The sequence below is a fragment of the Myxocyprinus asiaticus genome, chromosome 42 (genome assembly GCF_019703515.2).
Source record: "Myxocyprinus asiaticus isolate MX2 ecotype Aquarium Trade chromosome 42, UBuf_Myxa_2, whole genome shotgun sequence".
Classification (NCBI taxonomy): Eukaryota; Metazoa; Chordata; class Actinopteri; order Cypriniformes; family Catostomidae; genus Myxocyprinus; species Myxocyprinus asiaticus.
In genome coordinates, this window is record NC_059385.1 from 36,436,311 (window position 1) to 36,459,264 (window position 22,954).

At 36.3% G+C, this 22,954-nt stretch overlaps 1 protein-coding gene across 1 annotated transcript in view; it reads right to left on the bottom strand.

Moving 5' to 3' along the window:
• Positions 1 to 16,926, bottom strand: part of slc27a6 (solute carrier family 27 member 6) — a 45,094-nt gene extending 28,168 nt beyond the window's left edge. Inside the window, exons 1-4 of the mRNA XM_051683549.1 lie at positions 16,331 to 16,926; positions 13,266 to 13,475; positions 4,292 to 4,450; positions 873 to 997 (exon numbers count right to left, since the gene is read on the bottom strand). Of these exons, the coding sequence (XP_051539509.1) occupies positions 873 to 997; positions 4,292 to 4,450; positions 13,266 to 13,475; positions 16,331 to 16,802 (966 nt within the window). The 5' untranslated portion in view covers positions 16,803 to 16,926. The remainder of the gene's footprint in view (positions 1 to 872; positions 998 to 4,291; positions 4,451 to 13,265; positions 13,476 to 16,330) is intronic.
• Between the last annotated feature and the right edge of the window lie 6,028 nt (positions 16,927 to 22,954).

Below are 22,954 nucleotides of genomic sequence, written 5' to 3' on the forward strand. Positions count from 1 at the left end.
AAAAATCTGTGTTTCAGTGAGACACTTACAATGGAAGTGAATGGGGGCCAATTTTTGAATGTTAAAATACTCACTGTTTCAAAAGTATATACACACGACATAAACAATATGTGTGTTAACATGATATAAGTGTGATAAAATCACTTACTAACTGCAACTGTGTAAAGTTATATCCAATTTTACAACTTTGTTACCATGACAATGTAATGTCAACAAACCCTAAAAGGACTGTAAAATAACGATTTAAACAACTTTACAGCTCAAATAATACACAAGTTTTAACAGAAGAATGAATGTAAGTGCTTTTATAAAATTATAAGCTTCACATTTCTGCCTTTAAACCCTCCAAATATTGGCCCCATTCACTTCCATTGTAAGTGTCTCACTGTAACACAGAGTTTTGCTTTTTTTTTTTTTTTTAGAAAAGGAGGGACGAGTTGAAATGAATTTTTGTGGTAATCAACATTATGCCACAAATGCTGTCGACTGAGCTTAACTTGTATTAAACCTGAAATATTCCTTTAATTATCAGTTCTCTTTTTAAACTTACTGCAATGGGGTTGAAATGATGTTGTGCTTTAGGGTTAGACTTTAGGTTAGAAATGATAAATTACTATTGGTACTTTGCAGGGCCAAAAGCATGCATGTAGAAATGAGGGTAATAGTAATAATTTAAGTGTCCCTCAAAGTTTATGTTAGTTACAGCCCTGGTACTTTGGTTCTGAGGTGGGAAAATATAATTTCTTGAAAGTTCAGCAGTGGCCTTTTTTGAAAGAAATGATAACAAATAAATAAATCATACAAATTATCCTGAGAATAGCCACATCTGTAGTGAAATATGTACATTGCATTGAAGTGAGCAGATACAGTACCACAGGCTGATTGCAGAGATATCGACACAGCTCTCCTATATACTGAAATATAGTGATGTTGTGTTTCCTACAGTCATTCCAGAACTGAGAGGCTGAGAACTTCTTCTTCAGGACACATGTGGCACCTAAACCGGCAAAGCACACAGACAGATCCTCAACAAAACATGCAACACTAACAGTTCAAACATTTCACATGAAACATTCAGTCTGATATAGCTGATCGTGCTGTGTTTTCACACAATGAATTGAAATGCAAGTTCTGTTAGATGTTGTTGAAAGGGCAGCCAATGAAATCAGGTTTGTTGAATGGAAAGAGTTCAGCAGAAATAAACGCTCTTGTACTAAAAGCATCATCTGCATTAAAACACTGTATTCATTTCTAATGAATGACCAAACAAGGTCTCATAACATTCGTCATTTATCAAAGGTCTTTGAGAGCATTTGAGGTTGAATGTAACCGAACAGATTACACAGCCTGATCAATAGTCTCTAGTTACAGCGCTCTGTGTTTGGATGATTGCCTTTGCTAACAGTTGGCAAGCACTTAAACAGATGAAAACTAGGGCTGTCAATCAAAAAATGGAACCGCATCATATGCCAATTAATAATCAAATGAATTACAATTAAATCACACATCATCTCTCAAATATTAATAATAAAGATAACTCAAAGACACATTATTGTTACAATTACAGTATTCTGACAAAAGTGAATATACTGTTTATTTGACTTCCATATCACACAAGCCTGTCACTGGCCTACAGTCCACAGAAATATGTTTGACAATCTGTCTGAGGAAAAATAAGAGCCTATTACAAAGATGTGTTCTTGTATTCTGTAGTGCTATTTTTTCATTGTTGGTCTATGTACATATGTATCAGATTGACATCTTGTGCAATGAGCACCATGTTTTTAAGACGCTGTGAAAAATTAGTTGAGACCCCTGGTTCTATTCCGTTCTTTTGAGCTCCATCTAGCTGTTTTACCACAAGAATGTGTTCTGTGTGAATGGCTTTGCCGTTGTCCACAAAAACACGTATTTGCTACTTCACACCTGTATTGCTTTGGTGGTAGGAAAAATCCAAATGACAGAACTTACATTTGCATTAAGTCATTTAGCAGACGCTTTTCTCCAAAGTGACTTACAAATCAGGAACCAGATTAACATATGGATCAGATGGCATAAACCATTGCGTTAATTATTGCACGTTCTTTTCTAATTTGCGTAAATCATGTTATTTTCTAAACTGACAGCCCAAATCAAAAGAAACTCACTCTATATAGCTATGTTTCCTTCCAAGTTGCGAATTTATTTTAATGTGAAAAAACATAATAATCACAAAAACTATGTGCGAATAAAGCAGCGTTTCCATCCCACTTGTTCAAAAAAAACAAAATAGTCACTTCTGGATAAACAGTAGCCACTGTAATTCTTTAATAAATGAAATACATGCGGTTTAGAGCACACAGAAAAAACACTGTAAAGAACTTTGTCTCGTGTCTTGCAGTGACAGCGCGTCACACAGTTCTGGAAGCGCTGCGTGTGCGTTCCTCCATCCTTATAACTTAAAGGTATTCACCTTATTCAGCCCCACTCCTTTTCCGCACTTTCATATTTTGTCATCTAACTTCCTGTTTGTATTAGTGTGCACTGAGAAGAGTCGATCAAAATGGATTACGTGTGGAGCACAGAAAGTATGTGGGTGAGAAACAGATCACTTTCACACTCTTCTTCTTGTGTTTTTGGTGATTCAAATTCTTCAAGCATATCACCCCCTACTGGGCAGGGAGATGCATTTCTAGTAAAAAAGGACTTAAATATTGATCTGTTTCTTACCAACACCCATCATATCACTGACATGGATTAAAACATTGGAGTCTAATGGATTACAGTATACAGCAACTACAGTGCATCCGGAAAGTATTCACAGCGCTTCACTTTTTCCACATTTTGTTATGTTACAGCCTTATTCCAAAATGGATTAAATTCATTATTTTCCTCAAAATTCTACAAACAATACCCCATAATGACAACGGAATCTTTGCAAAATTATTAAAAATAAAAAACGAAAAATATCACATGTACATAAGTATTCACAGCCTTTGCCATGACACTCAAAATTGAGCTCAGGTGCATCCTGTTTCCACTGATCAATCTTGATGTTTCTACAACTTGATTGGAGTCCACCTGTGGTAAATTCAGTTGATTGGACATGATTTGGAAAGGCACACACCTGTCTATATAAGGTCCCACAGTTAACAGTGCATGTCAGAGCACAAACCAAGCCATGAAGTCCAAGGAATTGTCTGTAGACCTCCAAGACGGGATTGTATCGAGGCACAGATCTGGGGAAGGGTACAGAAAAATGTCTGCAGCATTGAAGATCCCAATGAGCACAGTGATCTCCAAGCGTCATGTCTGGAGGAAGCATGGTGGTGGCAGCATCATGCTGTGGAGAAGTTTTTCAGCGGCAGGAACTGGGAGACTAGTCAGGATCGAGGGAAAGATGAATGCAGCAATGTACAGAGACATCCTTGATGAAAACCTGCTCCAGAGCACTCTGGACCTCAGACTGGGGCGAAGGTTCATCTTCCAACAGGACAACAACCCTAAGCACACAGCCAAGATAACAAAGGAGTGGCTCCAGGACAACTCTGTGAATGTCCTTGAGTACCCCAGCCAGAGCCCAGACTTGAACCCGATTGAACATCTCTGGAGAGATCTGAAAATGGCTGTGCACCGACACTCCCCATCCAACCTGATGGAGCTTGAGAGGTCCTGCAAAGAAGAATGGGAGAAACTGCCCAAAAATAGGTGTGCCAAGCTTGTAGCATCATACTCAAAAAGACTTGAGGCTGTAATTGGTGCCAAAGGTGCTTCAACAAAATATTGAGCAAAGGCTGTGAATACTTATGTACATGTGATTTTTTTTTTATTTTTATAAATTTGCAAAGATTTCAAACAAACTTCTTTCACCTTGTCATTATGGGGTATTGTTTGTAGAATTTTGAGGAAAATAATGAATTTAATCCATTTTGGAATAAGGCTGTAACATAACAAAATGTGGAAAAAGTGAAGCGCTGTGAATACTTTCCGGATGCACTGTATATGGTAATTTTGTTAAGAAAAGTATGAATGAAGATGAAAGGAACAAGTATTCTTTAAGCTTTTTTAAATTAAGCTTTATATTAAGATTTTAGTCTAAAGAAATGATAAGCTTAATAAATTCTGAGCATTCATCCATCAAGTTCTAGAATGCTTTTGGAAGAAATGAAATGCAATGGATGTCTTAGATAGCATTTATAAACATGTGTATCACTGCATCAGTTCCTTTAGAAGTTATTTTCATGAGCAATGGTGTATGTGCTCTCACCTACATGCTGTTGATTAAAGAGTGAGATTCATTTAGGAGAATTACCCAGTTCAATGGTCCCTCCAATGCCAACAAGAGAGGCAGCACTATGATACAGAGGAAGTGGCGTGTAGATGACATCATTTTCTGTGCCACCGTATGCCCAGAACCCTCCTGCTGCCTTCAGAGACTGTAGATGAGTGATGACAGCAGCCTTGGGTAACCCTGCAAGAACAGCAACACACCGGGACAATGTGGTCAATCAGACTGTTAGCAAAGCTTCTGACCACAACACAATCAAGGCATGTTTTGATAAGCAGCGCATGACAAATGAGACCTCATGGATAACTTTTTCTGCTTACAAGTCTGTTAGTCACTCCAACACACCAGAGAGTGGTTGAGTTGACAATGGCCTTTTACTGCAGAGAAATGCTCTCATTCACTCTTCTGTCCACAAAAACCCACTGTTATGAGGTTACTTTAGATTTGGATAGTAACTTTTAGCAGCCAAGCATATTTAGAGTTTCACAACTGTGCCATTAGTGAACCTAGAGCGCTGTAAATATAATGCACACAGCTCATTAGCCTCACGCGTGCTTTGATTATGTGTAACACTACAGAGAACAGAGCATACAGTAAGAGCAGCACGTGCGTACTATTTATTTAATTACATCACAGCCTGTGCCGTCTGATTATCGCACAACATCATATCATGTTCAGCCTTAACCGCCACAGTCTGTAAGTATTCAAAACAGATATGTAAAAAACACATGCGTTATCCTAATACTGGCATATACAGTGAAGTATGTATATTGTCCTGTGGACCACAATAAGCCGATATAAACTCATAAAGATGAAACTGTTGTAGGTTTATAGTATAGTGTGTATGCATTAGTGTATGTACTGACAAGTGTTGAGTCATTAGCCCCAGTTGTGTTTTTGGAATGCTAATAGTTACAAAAAAGTAATGAACAATTTATTCATAATTTCTCTCTGTGAAAGATAATACAATTGACACTGAAGATGATAGAGTCAACTGTGTGATCAGAAATTAAATCAGTCCAAAAGTACTAAAAATGTAACATACATAACTCTGCAAACAAAGTGGAATATACAGCTGTAAGCAAGGATATATCAGAAAATGTACTGCATTTGATAATTTGATCATCTCAGTCATTAAGAAAGTACTGTACGTTTAGGTATGCAGGTGAGTGAGTAGTATGAATACATTCGCAGACATACTTCATCCAGGAACGTGGGCATTGTCTTGTGACCCACAAATATGATGTAGTAACAACAACTGTGAAAATATTTAGATTGAATGGTTCTTTCTTTATGACTAGCGGCTCAAGAGAACTAGCTCATGACAATACTGATGTCAACAGTTTCATAAATACATTCTGTCATTATAATGGAATGCACACATCAAAGCAAACTTACAGACATCTAGCAAGCTATTTATACTGATACACACTAGTGTTGTCACGGTACCAAAATTTCAGTAGTCGGTACTGATACCAGTGAAATTTCCAGGTTCTTGATGCCAATTTCGATACCACAGAAAAAATTTGCTAACATGATAATGTGCTATTGAACATACTCCTTTAGCCTATTTAAAGTTACATTTCAATATTAATAATACATTCAAAGATATGCATGTTTCCTTTTTAAGTGTTTTTAAGCAGGGCCCTACTGAAATCTGTTTTATTTAAAAACATTTTTTTCCAGAATTCCATGTTTTAAAGTTTAATTTCATTTCATCATCAAAATGGTGTCTAATCAAATACATTTTTAAAAACGTTTAACAAGTAAAAACCTAGAACAATTTCTTTTCAACATACCATTGCAGTTTTATTCAGTACAACAGCACTCTTGCTTGAGTGTACTGTTGTGTGTCAGTACGGTACTATTGGTACTGCAGGAACACTGGTATTGTTATAACTTTTTTTATTTTAGTACCGACTTGTTACTGAAGTACAGGTACTTTTGACAACACTAATACACACTGTTAGCTAGCTGAATTATCACAGGAAAGCCAAACCAAGAGAAATGTATTAAATGAGGAATGAGCGAATGAAAATAAATCTGCGTTACAAAACCAACATACATTTTGGTCCATGCTTTACATTTAGGTTCACTAAGCTTGATCCTTGCAGTAATTGTTATTCCGACAGTAGAAAGAATGGCCTTTTAAATGAAGTCAGCTGTTTTCTCCACCCTTGTTTTCATTGGCAGTTAACCCTTGTAATCCCACATTTTTGACAGTGAGCACATGTACTGTAGTTAAACCCTTGGATAGCCCAATTAAACAAGCTGTATGCCTTTTCTATTTTTAGTTTTATTTTATTTAGTGAAAGTATGAGATTTATTCTTGGTCACAAGTGTAACCAGTGGGGAAACTATAGAGTCAAATTTAATACAGTATATTTTTTTACTAACAATTGTGGGCAAAAAGGGGATGATAAACCAAGAATAACTGTACATATATATCTTTCTAATTTTACTTTGTTTCATTTATTGTAACAATACTTTGAAATCCGCAATTTTATAACGGGAGTCAATCAGACACCTATTCAAAAATAAGGCTCTGTGTTTCCCACTGGGCACAATTGTGACCACTTACATGTTTGTGATTGTTTACATGTTTATTTGTCCTGTGAGCATAATTTACATGAGTGTCACTTTGTTTTAAAAATGGGTGGGGACATGCTTGTTGTGATGTCACAAAATGGTGAAGCTCATAAATATCAACTAGTTTCTACACAGATCATTTCATTTCACATCATCTTTATCTTTTACTGTTTTGATAAATAGTCATTCTTGATGACCAATTCAAGCACTGAAAAAAGATTTCACACACTTCATCCTACATGCCACCCACCCACTTGGTCCAGGGATTTTGTTAGACAGTTTGAGATTTCAGTGAGAGCCGTGGAAAAGCAGAGCGAGTAGTAGGTTGCATGGTAAACCGGTGCTACGGTAGTATCGCAGTGCCACAGTATTTTTTAAACAGTAGTACCTTTCATATGGTAGTACCATAAGTTATGTTGTATGTGTGGTAGTAAATATTATTTTCTATTACTAAAACCTTCATTTGAATCAGACCTATAATGTAGTCTTTTCAAGTGGCGTCCCCTTCACGCAGTGCCCTTTAAGAGCACAAAATGCTCTTTAGAATTTACCCCTTATTTGGTATAGTTTGTTTTTCAGTGTGTGGTTTTCCAATGCTTAAGACACATGTTTTATTAGAATGTGAGATGCTTTTTAAAAAACACAATTCACGTAAACTGAGATTTGGAATTATTTTGGGTTTTGACTGATGAGACAGGGAAAACCCATCTGCCGTAAATGTCTACCGAGATTTCAAGCCAAAGGGGGAAACACCAGCAACCTTATTAAACAACTTTGGTCACATCCCACTGCTTTTGCAGAATACACATGGGTTAGTGCCACTTCATTTAAACTAAACGCTTTATCGTAACATTTAAATATTTACTGTTCCTCTTAAAAATCGAACATTGCACTCCTTTAAATCTCTCCAATTACAAATGCGTGATAGCCGTAACTTCACACTTGTGATCAGATCCATTTGATCACGTCCCTGAGCCGTGCGATCAAACCGGTGTGTGTGTAATCTGCATTTGCGCTGCTATTTACCAGGTGAGAGGGGCTGAAACGGATGTAATAATGAAACAGCTGCTCAAAACAGTCTTTTCAATGTAACAATATCTTTATTTTTATGTTATCAACATTCAAACAATCACAGAAATAATTAAACAAAGTATAAAGCCATTGCTGTTTGAACTGACTGTTTTGATGTTTTTTTTTGTTTTTTTATCAAACTAAGAATATTTTTGGTAACAAGTTTTTCATTTGAGCCTTCTTCAAGTACATCCATCAGTTATTTTTACTGAACTGAATTGGCTAGTTTCTAAGAACCACCTTTACTATGACAAACTGTGTTAAGAATTAACTCACTATGGTGTGGTATCGTGATACTTTAGCTGGTATAGTATCGTAAGATATGATTATGGTATTGTGAGTAGAGCGCATGTCTGTGTGCCAGAGAGAACATTCCCGCTGTCAACTGTTACTCAACGTCACTTTATAACAGCGGGAACGAGCACTCATCATAACATTCAAAATAAAATCCCAGCACTGGATCGTCACTCTTTATAACTCGTGCAAACAAAATGGAAACTTCTGATCAAGAACTAGAAATGTTTCCTCTGTACTAGACACATCCATGATGCAAGCTATTTCTAAAAGTGTTGGGGAGTGGGGAAATATCCCACACAAAAATGACACCTACGATGATTTTATATAAGCCAGATCAATCTTATTAGTAAATCATTCATAGAACTTTAATTTTAGGGTCAATGACGTGACGGAAGTTTTTTTGTGTCCATATGGTTATTAAATTTAAAAGGGTTCAAATTTGAAAATAAATGTACAAATTACTTGCATACATTCTTTTATTGAGGACCTAGTCTAAAAGTTCTGGTTTTAATCAATTTTGAGAGAATATTTGGGGGATGATGGCAAAAATGTCAATGTGGTGTAACCGTAAAAACTTTGTACCAAATAATTAAACTTGCTTAAAAAAGGTAAAATTCTCAATAAAGCACCCTATCAACTAGTTTGGCATAATCTTACATTAGAACTATTTAATAGTATATAAAAGTAATGGAACACCATTGTTCTGAAAATTACAAATAATTTGGGGGGGTCCTGTCAGTCAAGTCAGTTTCTTGAAGCGTCAAGTTGGTGTAACCACCATTCAAGGAGCCATTCTGTTATGTGCAAGAAGACCATGTGACAGGAAATGATATCACAGAGAAAGACCCCTGATGACCCTAACTGCTGCATAAAAAGATTAGTAACTCTCTTTAAAATATCTGAGATAAATTGATATGTTTAGGGTATGGTCAGGTATGCTTGTGTCAAATGTCAAATGGTATGACCCCAGTAAAACATTGATCATTCACCATAATTTTAAAAATGAGTAGGCTATTTACTTTAAAAATTATGTTTGAAATATTCACACCAAGTGCTTGTGTCCATGATAATGCCTGTCAAATTAGATTTCAAACTAAAATGTCAAATGGTGTAACCGGTTACACCATTTGACTCCTATTACAAGCCTGTCTGTTAGAGGCCAATTTTGACAGATATCAGTAGTTTATGATGCTGATTCAAGTTAAAGTAAATATTACACAATATTACACAACATTTACATAAATATTACAATAAGTAAATACTACTTTGACACCTCCTGTTGAACATGAACAGCAACTTTAAGAAGAAACGTTACTCAAAGATAAAAATACATTTCATTGAATTTCTGCAATTTCACAATTAATACAATATAATAGAGGGCAATTCCATGCAAAGGTCACCCTTACCATGGAATAAATAAGTTGAAGAATGTCTTCACCTGGCCTCATCAACCTGACCTCCTATTCTTTTATGAGTCTGATGTGCTGCACATTATCTCTGAGCCAGAACCTTTGAACTCACGTCATTCAAAACTTACGAATTTCAAAGCATACGCACGGCCCTAATCACACATTATTCTCCCTCTCTCTCTCACCCCCCACCAATGGCCTTTGACTGTAGAAGCAATATGGTCAGGTGGTGTAACTGGTTTGTGTCAATTGGTGTAACCAGAATTTTTCATAAAAATATGATAATATACATGAAAATTAATGTGGAATAAAATGTACTCTTCTATTGCAGTGTAATAATATGTTTATTTTTTATTTTTACAAAATTTGTCAAAGATTATTTAGAAAACAGAGGTGCTTTCAGCATATGTCCCGCTCAATATTGCAATAACGCATACAATTAAAATTTAGAGATAATCCTAATAAAATCTATTTTCATATGATATTTTAAAATGATGTAATTATTTTGATGAGTACACTTACATACACTCTAGGTGGACAAAATGTGTAATATTTCTCATTCTTTTGTGGTTACACCACTTGACATTTTCAGGCGCATTAGGGTTACCTTTTGTAAAAAATGGTGCAAATGTCATTTCAAATTACATAAAACCAACACAAATACAAAATGTACATTTGAACAAACCTTATGCATGCTTTTAAAACAAGCTTTTAAAAGATTTTTGAATTGCTCATCTTGCCAGCCCTTATTTGTCACTGACCCTTTATTAGATTATGACAGGTTTTACTTGCTTCATTTTATGGAGCTTTGACACAGTGGAATTAAATGCCTGGTCATGTGACTATTTGAATCACCCATGTAAAAATGTTCACATTAAATCAAGGCAGTCTGCACTGTCATGTATAATTACCAACTCTGTGTGTGGAATACATCAACAACTCTTTTTAGACCCTTCAAATTTCTAACTAAATTTCGGTCACATTTGTAACCGGTGGGATCTAATGTAAACAGATTGTTCATTTAATTTCATTTTTAAAAGTAAATGACCTATTAATGACACTGTCGTATTTCAGTGTATGAAGAGCAGGAGAAAATACTCTAACAAACATATGGCTAGTGGTCCAACTTTATAGGTTTTTTTATATAATGTAATTTAATGATAGCAAATAAAGCATATACAACTGCTGAATTTACATGAACACTTATTTTAAGTAATATTTACTCAATTCACTAAAATATTTTAAAATAGAAAATGCACATTATCCACTGAAAAGACCGTCTGTAGATTTTCAGACTGACACACAGCTGAATGATTACTGTTAACCGGCCAATCGGGCTTAGTTATCTGCCAATGCAGATCATCTCAAAATGGCCAAATATCACGACATAAGACCTCAAACCATAAGAAAATCCTTCCCAACAGACACCTGTGCTAGACTCAGATGTAGCAACAGCCAATTTGAGTGCTGAGCATCAGATCATGAGTGCTCAATCCTACTCGTGGGGATCTGCCCCTCCACCATTAAATCAAACACACCTGAACCAGTTCATCAAGATCTGTGGGTTCACATGAAGAACAGGCATGTGTGGTGGAGCAGGATTGACCTGAACCCCTGACCAACACCAGAGACGTGTCTCAGTCAGCTCTCTAGTTCAGAAGTCAGGGATTTCTAGGGATGTCCCAATCGCAAAATCATTCCAGTGCACCAAAACATTCGCTCCCTGAAAAATTCCCAGAATGCACCGTAAAAACCAGGGAGCATCACTGCTCAACTTAAACTGTGAAAAAACAAACAGACAAACTAAAATAGTGGACTGACATGTGTGAGTCTGGTAAAACAGTGAAGTATCAATTTTACTTGCTATCACTAAGCTATGTCACCTAGCAGTGTGCTGGCTGGCGAAAAAAGATACTTGTGTGATGCACGACGCATGAGTGGATGCATTTTTTTAATTACATTTTTTTTGTTTTAGTTAAGACCAAATCTGACTCCAATTATACTAGACCTCAAATTTAGTTTGAGATTCCAGTTATTATTGATCATCAATTGAGATCTTCTCTAGATTTGGATACTTTATTATTCTAGTTAATTCTATACTTTTAAATTCCACTCGTTCATTCGCAATCCTGTCGCTTAGGGTCTCATGCCGGCCATGTACATGAATCCCACGGTCACAAACTTGTCAGTTTGATATTTAGCCAAAGGTAAATGACTAATACTAAAAAGAATGATTACTACCGCAGCTTATCTATTTCTTATTAGTAGTTTTGCTTAGTTTCTATAGATCTGTAAACACTTATTTAATGTAATATTATCTCTGGACAGAGGTAAACGACTAATACTAGTTGAATAAGGCCGACCAAAATACCATTACCCAAATAGTAGTTTAGTTCTCTAGTTTCCTATAATACTTGACTAGAATAATATTAGCATTAAACAGGGGTCATGACTAGTGCTATCTGGACCGGTCGAACAATATACTTTCTTTAGACTTTACAGTCTATTACCCTTAACTAAAGCCAAATGGTAAATCAGAAAGCTTAAGATCCCAGCTGATGTGCTTCATGCTCCATCAAATACTGGGTCTTAGTATGTATTAACCCTGATCACAGATTTGCGGTAACAAGAATTTAATGTAATCTACTAAAGCCAATAATTTCAGAATAAGTCAGAATAGAATCAAGTTTATCAATTTATTAGTCAGATAAATATGTATCAATTCAGAAATAATCAATACAAAACATCTAATGCTTAACGATTAATCTTATGAGTAACAGATGCATACCTGACTTCAGCAAAACACGTAGTGCAAGTACCACGAGAATTTCTGGCCACAGAAATTTCCAATGAACAATGTGTTACATTTCCTTAAATACCCAAATCAGAGAAAACATTTGGGAGTGGTGAGATTTGGAAGTCCTGGTGTAATACTTTATCTGCATACAGAAGGTAATTTAGATGAAAGATCATGGAGGTAGGCGCATCCCCAAGAAGTAGCCAGAATTGGTCTACATCCTTAAAACTTTGTTACCAGATATTCTACTGCTGTGGGGATGAGACCAGTCGCACTGAGACCTTTTTTAAATGATACCAAAAATGTCTAGTTACTTTATTTATATACATCAGATATGATATTTTGTTACATACAGATCTTAGGTGAGTTTGAAGTGATTATGAGCTGAAGGGGAACGAAGGAGGAGGAGGAGGAGGGGTAGAGAATTGGACAGATGTGGAAGAGCAACAATAAGGAGTGAATTTGCAATCTTCGCTCAGTGGGGTATGGTACATCAGGAAGAGATGCTAATTATGAGAAAAGTTCATATGTTGATTTTCTCAGAGATCATACATTTGCTCTTTGCCTCCCTAGGGAGTTTTGTCCTTTGAATGCAAACACCTTGGCACCCCGCCTTTCAACGTCAAAAGCAGAGAATAACGCGATTATTTCAAATGTCATGTAAATGCAGATTTCTTGCTTTGTCTGATTCTTTTAATAAGCCGATTTTTGGCAGTAATCAGCATATTGGTGTGCATGTAAACGCGCTCATTGATTGACTCGGCGGCTGCCTTCAGTTTCAGATTCAAACATTGACACATCACAGCCAATCAGATGCAGAATAGGTAGTACATACCGGTAGTGCCTGAGGTGAAGATGTACAGTGTCGGGGTCTTGAGACAGCTTACAGACCTGCGCTCGGCCTCGATCGGCTCCTGTGAAGCTTCTTCTATCTTATCTAGCAGGGTGTGGACTCCAGGATGAGTGCTCTCACGCTTCATACACCACACTGAGATACTGTCCTCCTGGAGACTAGGCAGAATGTCCTCAAGAGTATCCAACAGATCTACAAGAACAACAGGAGAAGTGATCAAGACATTGAGTATTCATGCTCTTATTTGCCTCAAGATTCTGAGGTTCAGTCTAATAGTCAATATTACAAATCTTAATTTAGGTAACATGTTCAAAAGAAGAGTCCTCAAGACAATCCACAAATTTAACAGCACTGAGAACTTGGTTAACACCTGCAAAGATGGTATGTGACAATGAAAGGTTTCGATTTTCTGACTTAAAGGTAACGTTACTAGAGTCACTTGCAGAATGAAATTCTTAATGCATTATAATAATGCAGCAAATTTCATGCAATACAATGCGTGTATTACAAAGTGCATATTTCATGTGTTTTAATGCATTAGACTCTAATGATGCAACCATGAACTGATTAATATGATCATTTATTGTAATTATATCAACATTAACTGTGATTACAATTAATTCTGAAAGATATAACGCATTCAAATGTGTATCATGAATACTAGCGATACACAGATGTTTCAGCCGATTAAGGCATTTATCTGCATGGTAGATGGGACCTCAATAAAAATGGATGGGCCAAGTTTTTGCCCCAAATTTTCCTTAACAGAGAAGCGGCGCATTCAAACATTTCTTTTACACTTTTAAAAATCAGAATTTATGCATTTTTAAACAATTATTTATATTTATATATTTATACATATACATACATACACACACTGGCGGCCAAAAGTTTGGAATAATGTTCAGATTTTGTTCTTATGGAAAGAAATTGGTACTTTTATTCACCAAAGTGGCATTCAACTGATCACAATGTATAGTCAGGACATTAATAATGTGAAAAATTACTATTACAATTTGAAAAAAAAAATAAAAAATCAGAACTTCTTAAACTACTTCAAAGAGTTCTCATCAAAAAATCCTCCACGTGCAGCAATGACAGCTTTGCAGATCCTTGACATTCTAGCTGTCAGTTTGTCCAGATACTCAGGTGACATTTCACCCCACACTTCCTGTAGCACTTGACATAAATGTGTCTTGTCGGGCACTTCTCACACACCTTACAGTCTAGCTGATCCCACAAAAGCTCAATGGAGTTAAGATCCATAACACTCTTTTCCAATTATCTGTTGTCCAATGTCTGTGTTTCTTTGCCCACTCTAACCTTTTCTTTTAGTTTTTCTGTTTCAAAAGTGGCTTTTTCTTTGCAATTCTTCCCATAAGGCCTGTACCCCTGAGTCTTCTCTTTACTGTTGTACATGAAACTGGTGTTGAGCGGGTAGAATTCAATGAAGCTGTCAGCTGAGGACATGTGAGGCGTCTATTTCTCAAACTAGAGACTCTGATGTACTTATCCTCTTGTTTAGTTGTACATCTGGCCTTCCACATCTCTTTCTGTCCTTGTTAGAGCCAGTTGTCCTTTGTCTTTGAAGACTGTAGTTGTACACCTTTGTATGAAATCTTCAATTTCAAGCATTGTATAGCCTTCATTCCTCAAAACAACGATTAACTGATGAGTTTCTAGAGAAAGCTGTTTCTTTTTTGCCATTTGTGACCTAATATTGTCCTTAAGACATGCAAGTCTATTGCATACTGTGGCAACTCTAAAACAAACACAAAGACAATGTTAAGCTTCATTTAAGGAACCAAATATCTTTCAACTGTGTCTGATATAATGGCAAGTGATTTTCTAGTACCAAATTAGCAATTTAGCATGTTTACTCAAGGATAAGTTGTTAGAGTGATGGCTGCTGGAAATGGGGCCTGTCTAGATTTGATCAAAAATAACTTTTTTCAAATAGTGATGGTGCTGTTTTTTACATCAGTAATGTCCTGACTATACTTTGTGATCAGTTGAATGCCACTTTGGTGAATTAAAGTACCAATTTCCTTCCAAAATAGCAAAATCTTATTCCAAACTTTTGGCCACAGTGTGTGTGTGTGTGTGTGTATATATATATATATATATATATTTGAAGTCAAAGAATAATCTCTAATATTATGGGCATGGGTCTAATTCAGGTGGGCACAGGCCCACCCAGGCCAACCCTTGGCCCACCACCAATGTACTGGACATTACCGATTATTTAAAAACACCCGATGATCAGGGCTGATAATTTCCTGTCAATCAAAAGGGGGCCGAAAAATGTAGATTGCAATTTGTAAGCTTTGCACTGCTGGAATTTCACCAGGTGGAACTAAAGTTACAACTTGTGACACTAATTTGATTACTCACCTCCAAGCTCAAAACAGCAGGGATATTTATTTATTAAATGCAGTCTTTTGCAATTCACAAAAACTATTATATGTCTTCAAGCCACTCTGAAGAGAATTCAAGAGACTCTGTTTTAATGGTTCTTTTATCGTTTTTGGAGACTGACAGTAACGACCATGACTAATACACAGTATCGGATTTGGATCGGATATCGGTTCGCTGATCGGTCAAAAACAGTGCATCACTGTGACTAAATCACAGATAACACGCACTTGTAATTTATCAGAGCGTGGTTTGTTTTTACATTTCTATCAGCTGATATTATGTGTCAGTTAGGTGTGGTATTCCACAAGTCATCTTATGTGCATTGCTTTCACAAACTGCTAAAACACAATGAGAACAGTAACCACCACTTCGCTCTTCAAAGTTATGTTTTCCACGACAGGAAAAAAAAAAAAAAAAAAAAGTCTTGTTTGCAACGTCGTGGTGAGTAAATGATGACAGAATCTCCATTTTGTGGGTGAACGGCCCCTTTAATCTTCAACTCAAGCACAAATATTAGACATGAATCGACCGTGCAATATAACTGTCTGTCAGTATTAAAAAGAAAATGCATGTCTGGCTTTCTGTACACTATAATCAGACACAAACATGTGAACAGTTCATGAGTTCACCTGCGCCCACCACCAGTAGTTTGGCTCCGCAGCAGTTAAAGCAGTGCAGAAGTGATCTGGATTTGATGTTGGTATTGAGGAAAGCCACAGCACAGCCTAGTTTACTGAAGCCGAACCAGACCGAGATGAAGTCGGGTTCGTTGCTCATGAGGAGCGCGACCGTGTCGCCTTTCTTCACCGCGTGCTGAAAGACGCGCGCGACGCGGTTACTGCGCGCCTCTAGTTCTCCATACGTGACAGTCACTCCTTCATAAATCACGAAAGGTTTTTCAGGAATCCGCTCCGCCTGTTGAATAAATCTGTCTACAACAGTCACGACTTTCGAGGTTTTTTTGTAGACTTCGAGACGCGCTCCGTAGCGGATGACTTTCATTAAAAACAGCGCGTCTTTCCAGAAGTACGGAAAACACAGACGCTGCGCGAGACGCGCGGCGAGGATTCCCGTTAACAGCGCCGCGATCCATGACAGCATTTCTACACTGATGAAAATAAAGCAACCGATCCGGTTAAAGCTCTTTAACAGTAAACATTCTTACACCAGTTCGGGTTGGGCGGGTTTGTGGATGTATAACGCCTCACTTATCGCTGTCATGGTAATTTATGCAACGCTCCGTGTGTCACGTGACTGTTGTTGTACAACCGTCCTCAGTAGTGGGCGTGTCTTTAGAGCCACGCGCTCGGCCCTGTTCATCAACTCACTGCCAATCATAGGCGTTGTCATAGAAACAGGGCGTGGCGCATAGTTTAGTTTTACCACGCCCAGAGGAGCGCACTTGAATATGGTTTGTGGAGTGTGCAGTAGAGAGCATACGGTGTGCATTACCAGCCCTTAAGAAAATTAAACATGGTTTTACTGTACTACCATAGTTTAACAGTGACATCTGTAGTAAAACCATAGTAACCACAAACTTAAGCATGCTAGTGTCGTGGTTACTACAATATTAGCATAGTAAAATCATACTACTGTATATAGATACATTTGGCACCTAACATTTAAAAAATAAAGTCATCTTGTCACAGGGGCTCTCTATAAATATAAGGATTTAAGTCAAAAGTCCAGTTAAATAAAAGTGTGTTTTCTGTAGCAGTGGTTTGTATGTTAGTTTCAAACTTGTAGTTCAAAGCCCTCTTAAATAGGTTTAACCCTTGTGCGACCTTTGGGACATTTTTGTCTTTTTTATTTTGTTTTTTTCGATCATTTTGTCTGTGTTAATGCAAACGGCATACATTTTGCCAAAGGTGTGCATTTTTTGGGGAATTTTGATATTTCAACCTCAGTTCCTATAATACATCTATAATACACTGTGTACACAAAATAGTTACACTCAGGACCTTAAGGACAAAAACTGAAACCCATTAAAACAGCAATATTTGATCCCAGTGCCATTAAAGCATAAAATAATGAATTTTATGATATTATGCTTTCATTCCGGAGCCCTGGCTTCAAAATTTTTATAATTTTTTTATATTTTCCACCAATTGGCGCCGTTTTTCTCATGTTTAGCCTATGGAGCAAATACATGCTTTTTTCTTATTTTGTGTTTGCTGTATTATAGAGCACGGCAGGCCAATTGAATAAACGATGCAGAAAAAATAGTGTGGGTGTGTTGGTATGGATGTCAGAGTGTATTTTTTATGTGTGTATTGACAAATTTATGTGTGTGTGTGTGTGTGTGTGTGTGTGTGTTTAAAAAAACAACAGTGGTATTATGTAAACAAACTGGCATTTAAAGGGTTAAAATCCTGAAAATGAATGAATATTTGGTAGTTAGGATCAGGACTGATGTAGGTTGAAAAAATTAAATAACTGAAAGTGGAAAATAATATTAATATATAATATTATTATGGCAGTTTTTTTGACATGGACATTTTTGTCCTCTAAGGACCACTGAGTAACTTTTTTAAATTGATGCAGAAGGGTTAAATATGTTCAAAGCCCTCTTAGAATATGTTTGTTAATTTTGTCCTCCAAACTATCATCATAGTTTTGTGACAGCTGTTAGGTAAAAAAGCAAATCAATTGCATAAACATAATGAAACCACAAGAGCATACATTCAGACAGGACAAAGACAGGTCAAGCTAAATTCTTATATAAATGTACATGTATTTATTTTTATTACAGCATTTGTTTACAGCAGTGGTTTGAGTTTTCTTGCTGTTTCATAAATTGTTTTGCTGTTTGAATTCCGCTGAAACGCCTATAATAAGCCATTTAATTGCAGGTTACACTGCGACAACTTACTCCATACTGTATATATCTGCTGCATTGTAAATACCTAAAACGAGACGCCACTTACTTGCAAGTAATCCAGAATGCAGTCTGGGCAATGGGGCGTGGTGACTCATTGGGGCGGGGCAACACGTGTAGCTCCGCCCATATCTGATTTCATTGGTTTATACAGCAGAGCTTTATGGTGTATGGTTCTTGAGAAGTGTGACGCTTTTAAGCTAAGCGTACACAAAGGGAGACTACTCTCTGGTTTTACATAAATCATTACGTCTGTTTATTACTCAGTGATAATAAAAAGCAAACGGAGAAAGAAAGCGCTGTCATTGGAAAATATCAAATGCGTGTCAGAGCTGAACTGCACCCAAGAATTTCACACACTATTGCCCTTGTGTATATGGTTGTGTGACAATAAAATTGATTTGATTTGAGTGGCGGCACGGCAACAGTTGCTAAAACAGGATTGGTCAGAAGTGCTTTTAAGGCGGGGCTTAGCGAATGGCACGCTCAGAGATAATTTAGCAGAGACGGGCCACTTCTATTAAAATGAATGGGAGAAATTGGAACGCACACCCAAGAACCCCAGAGCGCCAAATGATCAACGGATGTAGAAAGGAAGTCCCGCCAATAAAAAGTAAAAAGAGACAATCACCTTTTAGATACAGACGTCATCTCGAGAACGCGCATGCGCATTAGCTATGCAAGACGGGAAATGTACGTTTTTTAGTGTAATCTGAGGTAAAGAAGCACAAGTTATTCCAGTTTTGTCAGATTTTACTGATGATTTAAAATATGTTCTTTGATCGTAATCTTGACCAACCATTTTGGAGATTTTGGTCTTTCTCCATTCAAGTCGATGGGAGCAGCACTGGCATGACCTGAAATACACTTATTTTCAAGATACATTCTCAGAAAGCAAGTCTAAATATCTTCTGTTGCTTCTCAAGTAAATGTTTATTCTTATAAGGATTTTTAGTTAATTTTAAATGGAAATCAAGACAAAAACACTTGATAAGAACAGGATTTTTTTGCAGTGATTATTATTTTATTTTTTTTTTTTGACTGAATTTAACTTAATAAAAGTATTTTTTCCTTGAATTCAGTTAATGTCATTTAGAGGTCAAACTGAATATGATGATATTGTAATTTTACCCCTTTTTTGAATGAGGCTTAATGGTGTACTCGGTAACTCTTTTGTTTGAGTTTTGTATCTTGGACTTACAGGGACACCTAGTGGTGTGGATGCAGCATCATTCAAAATCAATAGTTTTTTAGTTACAGATGCCATTGTAGAAATTCAATATTCACAGTCAGCCACGATTAAGTAGGGCTACTCGATTATGGCAAAAATCATAATTATGATTATTTTGGTCAATATTGAGATCACGATTATTTAACACGATTACTCATTGACTTTGGAAACATCATGCATTTTTTTTAACTTAAAAAAAAAACTTGTCTTTTTAACAGTGGATTTCCTTGAACTTGAAATGTAAACTGCACTGGGTAGGGGAGGAGGCTGTTGTCATATGATAATTATTTTATGTTATGTATGGTAGTCAAATAAAGGAAAGCCTCCATCACCAGCATTTACAGCAGGGGTGCTCACACTTTGTAATGAGATCTACTTTTTCATCATGTTATTGCAGCAAGATCGACCATGTACAATAAAGGCTATTTATTATCACAATACCAAAATTTCAGTAGTCGGTAGTGAAATTTGAAGATTCTCAATACCAGCTTCAAAACCATAACAAATAATAACACTAATTAATATTTTAATTATGGAAGAATGGTTTCAAGTTCTTAAGTAATTATTCAAGACTAGTAAACAGTTAGTAATAACACTAAAAACAGCAATGAATAGAAATAGATTAAAAATAATAGAACAAAAAATACAAATTAAGAAAATGAAATGCTTTTAACAGCTTTAAAAGTTTTTAACAGCAGTAGGCTTTCAAGTATTCAAGTAAACATTCAGAATTAAATGTAACATAACTACTACAGGTCTTCACTGTATGATTAGAATTATTATGGTTGTTTGATTATTATAATGACTCACTAGACAGCAGCAGGTCCAATTACCGACATTTTGATACAATTCCGCTTTTTCTCCGCTGTTTACGTTCACTTTAGACATCACTCTCTGTGTTTACATGAATACCTCACCAAGATGTACATTTTGGCTGAAATTTTAAATGTATTTGACCATTCAGATGCACATTAGCGTAAGCATTTTCGGAACACACGAGCATGTTCAGGACACACACATACGCCGCCTGTCAATCAAACAGGGCGCAGCTGTTACTAGATCACTTGCGAATTATAAAATTGCGTGTTCTGGATTACTTTCAGAATAAGAATATGAACTTTCTAATAAGTGACATAGGCCTAGGCTATCACAAATATAGCCAGTTATTTTTCTGTAATTTACGTTTTAATCAGTCTGCTTGTCCAGCCCTATGATTAATTTAATCCAAGAGTGAAAGTGTCCAATAACAAGCCAGTTACTGAGATTAAGCGAGTAGTATTCAGCTGGTCATGTGATTCTAAAATGGCAGCCCCCATGAGGGCGCCCCTCTCCATGAAGAATAAACCAGCTTTTATAAAGTAATTGATGTGATTGGAATCTTCATCTCATGTGAGTGCTCATGATTTTATACATATGTTTCAATATTACCATTCTTTTCTTTAAAGTAAAACTTTATAATGAGAAAAAAAAATGACTGAGTACACCTTTCATTTTATTGCCTACCCTCCACTAAATATTTTAGGTTTTTGGAGGTGGCAGCCCAAACACGCCACACAGGACACTCAAATTAGAAAATAACTGGACAACTTAATTGGTATTGCAGTTTCATAAGACATTTGAGCGCACAGAGTTTAATCAGGAACTGAGCAGTTTTCAATACATCCCAGTAGTCAAGTCAAGCCGCACATCAATTCCTCTTTACAGTAAGTGCAGGATTCATCACCTCCAAAATAGAGAGCAAAGGTTTACACACCAAACACTACCACAACACATGGGCACAAATTGGTACAGTAGTTTACTTGTTCTGTGGCCTCAAAACTTGTGAACATGTGCAGTTCAAATGACAGCTTTAAGAAGGTTATCTTCTTTGTGTCCGTCTGTGTGTCACTTTGGACCATTCAGTTCTTCATGAATGCCATTTTGTTCCTGTCCAAATGGGTTTTGTTACACTGGCTCAGAGAACCAATGAGTGTTATCATTCAAATGCTGAATGCACCAGTGAAGCATTCATTCATTCAAAAGAACACCCTCTTTAGAAGCCTCCACACCGCTATATATTTTATTTATAGTTTTAGACTACCTGCAAGATTTTTAAAAAATCAAACCATGAAACAGTATTTCTAAGTGAATAGAAACTAATGTTTTTAAGCATGTACTCATTCGCGATTCATTTTAAATCACACCTGAAGGGAAACACCTGTCAGTAGGAAAACGTATATGTCTAGTAGTGTTACTCTTGTAGTTTAGCGCCACCATCTGGGTATATTCGTTATTGCACTTTTCTGATGAATGTAATTTACCACTGACATTTTTTTTACAAGCTTGTTTTGTTCTGTGTTGTTATTTTAACAGCACAATAATTACACAATGCACAATGTATGAGGGAACTGAAAAAATTAAAAGATACATGAGGCACTGTTTGGGGTTCCTCACCTGCCACACCAGCAGAACCCTCTGGAGATCCCCCAGGAACCCTTTAAAGAAGCTCCAAATATCCTATTTATGTCCTCAAAGAACTTATATATTTATATAGAAAGATATATTTCAAGAGCTCAAAGCCTTTCTCTTATGATGGAGTTACAGAAGGATCCACTGACAGTTTTTCGGAGCACTGAAAGGGTGTTTGGAGGATCTTCAGAGGCTGAGAAAGCGCAAAAGGTGCCTCAAGTATCTTTTAATTTTTACATTAAGGGTCCAGAGTGTTTTTCTATTTTTTTATTTATTTTTTTTTTTGTTTGTTTTTTTACATTTTTCATTTCATGATTTTATTATTATTATCACCAGTATATAAAACTCTGATCAACACAACAAAGGCCAATCAAGTGTTAACACTTACTCAACACTAATTTGCATATCTGATCAATTTAACATTTTGGATAAAAGTTATGCACATATTGTAAATGAATGAAATAAATGCAAATGCACTGTGTAATTCCTTTCAACAAATGCACAGTATTATGATTATAATATGATTCCAATATGATGTAAAATTGTTACACAGTCTACACTGTAAAAAAATACTATGTGATATCAACATTAAAAAAGTTAAATTACAATATTACACAAAGTATTTTTGAGTACATGTTGAGCCTTTTTAATTAAATATTCTCAATTAAAGGGATAGTTCACCCCAAAATGAAAATT